This window comes from Mus pahari, chromosome 17 (assembly GCF_900095145.1).
Source record: "Mus pahari chromosome 17, PAHARI_EIJ_v1.1, whole genome shotgun sequence".
Taxonomy (NCBI): Eukaryota; Metazoa; Chordata; class Mammalia; order Rodentia; family Muridae; genus Mus; species Mus pahari.
In genome coordinates, this window is record NC_034606.1 from 1,704,095 (window position 1) to 1,711,888 (window position 7,794).

The 7,794-nt window shown below is 38.3% G+C and overlaps 1 protein-coding gene across 2 annotated transcripts in view; it reads right to left on the minus strand.

Annotated features, from left to right (window-relative positions):
- Nipal2 (NIPA like domain containing 2) overlaps positions 1 to 7,794 on the minus strand; it is a 102,749-nt gene that overhangs the window by 67,643 nt on the left and 27,312 nt on the right. For both annotated transcript variants that reach the window (XM_021217205.1, XM_029548144.1), the window contains exons 2-3: positions 4,715 to 4,783; positions 3,033 to 3,204 (exon numbers count right to left, since the gene is read on the minus strand). In XM_021217205.1, the coding sequence (XP_021072864.1) occupies positions 3,033 to 3,204; positions 4,715 to 4,783 (241 nt within the window). The remainder of the gene's footprint in view (positions 1 to 3,032; positions 3,205 to 4,714; positions 4,784 to 7,794) is intronic.

The window sequence follows — 7,794 nt, forward strand, 5'->3', positions numbered from 1 at the left end:
AATTAAAAAAAAAAAAAAAAAAAGAATTCAAGGCCCATACCTAAACATAATAAAAGCAATATAGAGCAAACCAGTAGCCAACATCAAAGTAAATGGAGAGAAACTTGAAGCAATCCTACTAAAGTCAGGGGCTAGACAAAGCTGCTCCCTCCCTCCCTATGTATTCAATATACATAGTACTTGAAGTTCTAGCCAGAGCAATTCAACAACAAAAGGAGGTCAAAGGGATACAAATTGGAAAGGAAGAACTCAGAATATCTNGATTTGCAGGTGATATGATAGTGTACATAAGTGACCCCCAAAATTCCACCAGAGAACTCCTACAGCTGATAAACAACTTCAGCAAAGTGGTCAGATATAAAATCAACTCAAACAAATCAGATGCCTTCCTATACTCAAAGGATAAACAGGTTGAGAAAGAAAGTAGGGAAATGACACCCTTCATAATAGGCACAAACAATATAAAATATCTTCGTGTGACTCTAACCAAACAAGTGAAAGATCTGTATGACAAGAACTTCAAGTCTCTGAAGAAAGAAATCGAAGAAGACCTCAGAAGATGAAAGATCTCCCATGCTCAAGGATGGGCAGGATTAATATAGTAAAAATGTCCACCTTGCTGAAAACAATCTACAGATTTAATGCAATCCTGATCAAAATTCCAACTCAATTCTTCANAGAGTTAGAGCAATTTTCAAATTCATTTGGAATCAGAAAAAAACCCAGGATAGCACAAACTATTCTCAATCATAGAACTTTTGGGGGAATCATCATTCCTGACCTCATACTGTACTAGAAATCAATAGTGATAAAAACTGAATGATATTGGTACAGGGACAGGCAGGTAGATCAATGGAATAGAATTGAAGAACCAGAAATGAACCCACACATGTGGTCATTTGATCTTTTACAAAGGAGCTAAAACCATCCAGTGGAAGAAAGACAGCATTTTAATAAACAGTGCTGGTTCAACTGGCAGTCAACCTGTAGAAAAATGCAAATTGATCCGTTCTTTTCTCCCTGTACAAAGATCAAGTCCTATTTATTAATGAGAGCTTTGAGCAAGCAGTGACATAATTGGATTCATAGCTTCCTTGACTGTCTTTACGAGTATCCTGCCCACAGCTGGCAACTTGGGAATTCTCATTTTGGGCCACTCTGTACTATCATTTTCCAGGAGGTAAGAGAACATCATGTAAACAGAGTAAATACAAAGTGGTGAATACAGCCCTCCTCTGAGTATCTACGGGTGCTGCCTATACACTCTTTCCTCAGATATCTCATGGAAAGAGAGCATAAGACAGAAAGGAACAAAAGGAAAGACAGCAAGATGCACAACCTGAAGAGAAGCACTTCAGATAACCACAAGGAACCACACCCCATGTTAACAACCCAATGAGAACTCTTACTATTATTCTCAGATACTGAGAAAAAAAAGTCTAGGCTATCCATGGATGCAGCTTATTTTTATTGGGATGGTAAAAACGGTAAATGTTGTATAAGTTGTGCCTTTTCAGTAGAGTATCAGTATGTGGAATTTTTTAATATGTGCATGTATATATGATATATACATATTCGAAATGTGTGTGGTGTTTTATGCGTGGAGGCCTGAAGACAATGCAGTGTCTTTCTCTACCACTGTCCACCTTAGTTTCTTATGACAAAGCCTCTCACTAGACCTGGAGTTTATGTTTCAGCTAGACTGGCTGACCAGTGGTCCTTTGGATCTACTTGTCTCTGTCTCACTGTGGTGAGCTTACAGGCTGTGCTGTTCTCCCTGGCTTCTACACGGGTGCTGGGGATCCGAGCTCAGCTTCTCATGCCTGTGAAGTAGATGTGCACTTTTCCCCCTCAGAACTATCTCCTCAGGCCTCAAAATGGAGGTTCAACAACTTCTAGAAAGTAAAATAAGTATTCCTTACTTCTATATATTTACTATAATATAACCTTACTATATTAAAGTTTTATTTACTATATATTTACTATTTTATAATTTACTATAGTATAAGCTTAAATATTTTAAAAGTTTTAAGGAAACAAGAGGCTTCCAAAATAAAATGAAATTCTGTCTGCATATATGTTGTTTCAGTTTAAGCTACACTTTCTTGTGAGTGCCAGATCACACTTTGAAGAAATACGAAACTTGGGCTTGATCTAGTCATTCACGAAGACTACCAAGTTGTTTCTATTTCAGTGGAGATTCTAAATTCACAGAAATTTAGAAATATGCTGTTTCCATAGCAGCAGACAAAGAATAAAACTCAAAAGATGTTTTACGAGTTTTTAACAAGGTTTACAGAATTTATCCTTCTTGTTAGCAGTAATTTTTGTTCTTTAAAACAAACCCTCATTTTATTCATCTTTAAATATACTTAGTTATATGAGTTTTGAAAGGGAATAACTGTGATATTACTACAAAACCGTATATTTTAATGGTAGTTCAGAGTAATTTACATTTAATTTTTAATGTCAAAGGTGGGCTAAATTATGGCTTCATGATCAGACAGCAGTGATCAAACTACATGTATTGTCAGCTTAACATAAAAACAAAATATAAATGCACTATCAATGTTTTAGATAATCCATAAGTGATTAACAACATAGTACAACGCCAGGCAGTGGTGTTGCACGCCTTTAATCTCAGCACTCGGAAGGCAGAAGCAGGTGGATCTCTGTGAGTTCGAGGCCAGCTTGGCCTGAAGAACAAGTTCCAGGACAGCCAGGGCTACACTGAGAAACTCTGTCTTGAAACAAAACAAAACAAAACAAATTCAGTGTAAGATTTTAAGTGACAAAAATTGAACTTATTAAGATATGTTGAGAACGCTGCCTTTAAGTGTAAATGGAAAAGCTATAGAACACATGTTTCTATACTGTGGTCAGTGTGGTACTGTGGTGGCACATACCAGAGATTAGAACTGGAATCCTATGTTAATACGCTCAGGAAAAAAGAAACATCTTATGTTACATTTTTAATCAATTCTTCTAATTTGTGAAAATTTAATTTGCCAACATAAGGATAAATGACCCACCTGTAACTGACATGCACCCCAGTGGTGCGATCAGAGTGATGGGAGCAACTCCATAGGCTGCGAAATTGCCCGTCTCTCCTAGGGCCGTCAGCAGGACTCCACTCAGCCAGAGCACACTCTTAAAGTATGGCTTTGGGTGTTCTTTCTGGGCCAAGTGAAGATGAGAATATTTCTAGAAGCAAATCAGAACAAAAACAGAAAACATATCCATCAAATTAAAACTCGCTGTCAAATCTTATTTATTTTTGAGACAGATTCTTACCACATAGCTCTGATTGGCCTGGCACTCATTAAGTAGACCAAGCTGGCCTCATATTCAGAGATTCCTCTGCCTCTGCCTCCTAAGTGCTACGATTAAAGGCATGCACAACCAAGCCCCACATGCTTTGAAAATTTAGATCTCACAAATTTACATCAGAGATTTCTAATTTATTTGCAGACTATTATGGCTTTGTTTTTGTCCCAAGAATATTAATAGCAGAAGCAATTCTTAATCCTATAGCATTCAATAATCTGGAGGGTCTTTTATATAAGAACACTGTTTTTTGATTTTTTGTCTTACAATAGCTCTAATATATATATTATCATTACTATCTAAAAGTATGTTATGGAGGTAAGAGGTATTTTAGAGCACTCTGCCAAAACAGCTCTTTTACAATTTAAAATAGTTCCAGATTCCAAAAGAACATTAGCAAAATAAAGTCACTGAAGTATTAAAGAACATGTTTATAGAAGGGACTCAACTAGTACAGGAAGTTGCTGGGGATTGTGGTAGGCAAAATCATTCATATCTGGTTTGAATATTTCTTTGTATTTAAAATATAAATACAATATGTCCGGGGTATAGTTCAGAGGTAGAGTACCTCATGAGCCCCCACAAGGCTCTGGATTTCATCCCCAGCACTGCAAAACAAAGCAATTCAATGAATTTCTTAGGGACTCATTGAGTGCATCTCCCCCAGGTTTTACGATAACTGAGCATATTTCCTTATAAGACTAGTGAACTGGTCTAGATTATCTTAAAAATAATTAGAGGTCTAGAAGAATACATGGAACATTAAAGAACTTGAAGTCTTATGGCTAGAGCTGGAGCTCAGGGGTAGAGCACTTACCCAGTGTACACAAGGTCCTAACTGTAATCCCAGTACCACCAGCAGCAACAAACTGAATAAGGAATGCCTTTCTAAGTGTGGGACAATGTTTGTGGGTCAGAAAGCAAATATTTTAATGTATTAAATTTGTATAAAATATGAATAAAATAAAAACACAAACAGCAGATTAGAAAATACTTTCAATGCATACTATAACAAATGTTCAAGGAGATATTTTGATATTCAGACCTATTTTAATTCAGTAGTTTTAGAAACTATATTGGTTTGATTCTGTTTCAAACTGACTCATTAAATAATTTACAGTTTGGACTGAATTCATGGTTTGGTTTGCAGTTCATATTTACTCAGTTTTTACTTTACCATCATCAGCTCTTCTAGTTTCAGTTCAGTTCCTACCATATATCCTACCTTCTTCAAGACCTACATTCTACAGTTAGATCCATATATATATACTTTTTTCTTCTGTTTTTAATGGGTGAAATTGCTGCAGAAAGGAACATTCCCTAATCTGCGACAGGTGTACAACATTCCCAGATAAAACTACAGTCAGAAAAGTATAGTTTTACTTACCTGGATATTTAGGGAAATGCTGATAACCAGGTTTCCTAAAATGGCCAGCAAAACTCCAAAAAGGTGAATCTGTAAAAGGAAATATTTTCTTTAAATGGCATTAGTACTTGTAAGATGATTGGCGGCAGGGCTGGGTGGGGGCAGGGCAGCGAGGGGGGTGCTGATATATATAATCCTCATCTGCTCAGCTTTGCTTACATACATTTGCCAAGCCCAGGCTGGGAATAACGCTTGATTAGAGGGAGAAAGTAACCAGATCCCAGCTTTTAGAAATAACTGGGTCAAGGCCAGTGAGATGGATCCCAGGACAGAGCCTGTGCCACACATCCTGACAGTGTGGATTGGATCCAGAGAATCCACAGGGAAAAGAAGAACCCAATTCCTGAAAGTTCTCCTCCGACCTCCACACATAGCCTGTCCATGTATGTATGTACACACACACACACACACACACACACACACACACAAACTGTACACATACAAATAATGAATAAAATAAAATAAAATAAAATAAACACTATTAGGTCATAACCAGGTGTCCATGCCTGTAATCTGAGCAGGACGGAAGCAGAGGTGGGCAGCCAGGCGAGGAGGCCCCAAGGCCAGCCTGGACTGCACAGTGAGATCTTATCTTGGAAAGGAAGCGGCTAAGTCCTTCACTAGATTCTCTAGACATTTGTCTGCCTCAGCCACTAAAGTAAACCCCTCTCAGGCTCTGACTTTTCCATGCAGGAGCTTCTGACTGACCTGTTCTGTTCATTCTCTTTCCTCTTAGTAAACTTGGAAGGACTGTGATGAGGGAAAGATTATAGGACTCTTAAAAGTTAAAGGAAAATCTGAGACAGATCTTTTATTTTCTGGTTCGGTGATCTTAGTTTCCTCTCCTGACTTTGGTAAAAGGGAGAGGAGATCTTTTCAGGAATGCTTTATTCTACTGTGCTCCACTAGATAGACTGCATTTCCCACCACTCCTCTGGTCAGCATCTACCGCGTTTCTGGGCAGTTTACTCCATCACTAATGCCAGCTCTGCCAGCTTCCACACATGCCCTCATGTGAGCCATTCAGCTGTTCACAGAGCACAGCTCTGCTCCCAGTAATGGGCACAGCTGAGCCTCAGGTGGGTGGGACATGTGTTCACAAGACTGCTTTCACCTAGGTGGGACTGGTTTCTGTCAGCCCTCTCCAGTCAGACCTTACCTTCCCTGCCTACAGAGGTCCAGAGCAGCTCAGACTCTTAGCTTAGACCCCCTTTGTGGTAAATGCTTATTTCTTTTTAAGTATCATCATGTATGCCATTAGGCTCTACAGGGAGAAGGCAAATTCTCTAAGGTAGGAGAACCAAGTCCTGCTTCCATTGAGTATTCCAAATAATATAACCCTCAAAATTAGGGGACAAGTAAATGCTTGAAAAGTACATGATAGTTTAAATCAAAACCATAACGTTTAAAAAGGACTTCTTCATAGTGTTCAAATATTTATCACAGATAAGTTTTGAATTATTTGATAGCTATAAATGATTTATTTGTGGGTTGCTGAAATGGACAAAGCAATTGCCGTGCAAGGATGAGGGTTTGAGTTCTGACCACAGCACCCATGGAAAAGCACCCATTCAAAAAGGGAGGTTGTGCCTGTAATGCCAACACTGGGAGAGTAGAGAAAGGTAGATCCCGGGACTCATTGGCCAGCCAGCCCAGCCAACCAACCCAGGAGAGGCCTTCTGTCCAAAACAAAATAAGTTAAAAAGATGGAGGGCCAGCAGATGGCTCAGTGGATATGAGTGTGAACGATTCACACTTGATGACCTATGTTCAATTCCTGTAGTCAAATAAAATACCACATGCAGTGGCTTGTATCTGTAATGCAGCACTCCTACCCTTAGATAAGGAGTGGAGACAGGAGAACTGGCCAGAAGCTTGTGGGCCAGCTAGTCTAGAGTAAGCTGTGAGGCAGAAACAAGAGAGACCTTGCTTCAATAAGAAGGAGAACTTGTCCTTTGTCTCCCACACATGCACAGTGGCACATGGACTCCTGGACACACACACACACACACACACACACACACACACAAATTCCAAAGAGGTACTTGAACTTCAAGTGAGCATCATAACCATAAGACCTCCTTTTCAGACTCAAAGTTTCTTTGAAGTTTTAGAGTTCTATTACCCAAGCCAAAGTGAAATTCTGTATTTTAAAAATGAGGCAGAAAAGCTGAAAACTCATTTTACAGTTGACATATAATATGGTCTTTAATCAGTTAAGACTTTGTTCCTAATAAAGGCATTTGGCAATAATGTTGCTTGCTATTGCTCCTGGGGAAATGTTTGTATCAAAATACAATGTACTATTCCCATGCTTTTTAAACTTATAATCTAATGCATTTGGCAATAATTAGGAAAACAAAGAATCAAAAGAAAGTTGGCATTGAATGTATAATTATGAAAAATCTTCCATAGCTATAAAAGTAACTTGCTTAAGAGAAATAATTGACTCTAAAATCCTTTAAATCATTTAATGAACTATTCAAAAAACATCAGAGTGGGTATTTTAAAATTGGTGGCCAGATATAGCAAGTGTGTTCTGGATGTGACATCAAAATCTCACACAATAAAATACAAAATACACAAGTTGGACTCCATGAAGATTGAAACTTATTTGTGTGTGTGTGTGTGTGTGTGTGTGTTGCTGGTGACCATTCCTGTTTTCTTTCATCTGCTAGGCAAGCCCCCAGATCAAAACCTTCAGTGCCTCAGAAGACTATTAAAAAATTGAGGAGGCAAACAACAGAACAGGAGGAAATACTTATAAATCCTTATCTGAGTAGGGCTTGAAAGCCAGGGCACTGTACTAAAAACTCCCACAATTCAACATTAGACACTAAGTAGACGAGCCATGAGCAGCTCTTTCTCTTTTTTTCCCATTTAGACATTTAATAATTTATTTAATTTAGTTTTTTTTTTTTTTAATTTATTTATTTATTATATGTAAGTACACTGTAGCTGTCTGCAGACACTCCAGAAGAGGGAGTCAGATCTTGTTACGGATGGTTATGAGCCACCATGTGGTTGCTGGGATTTGAACT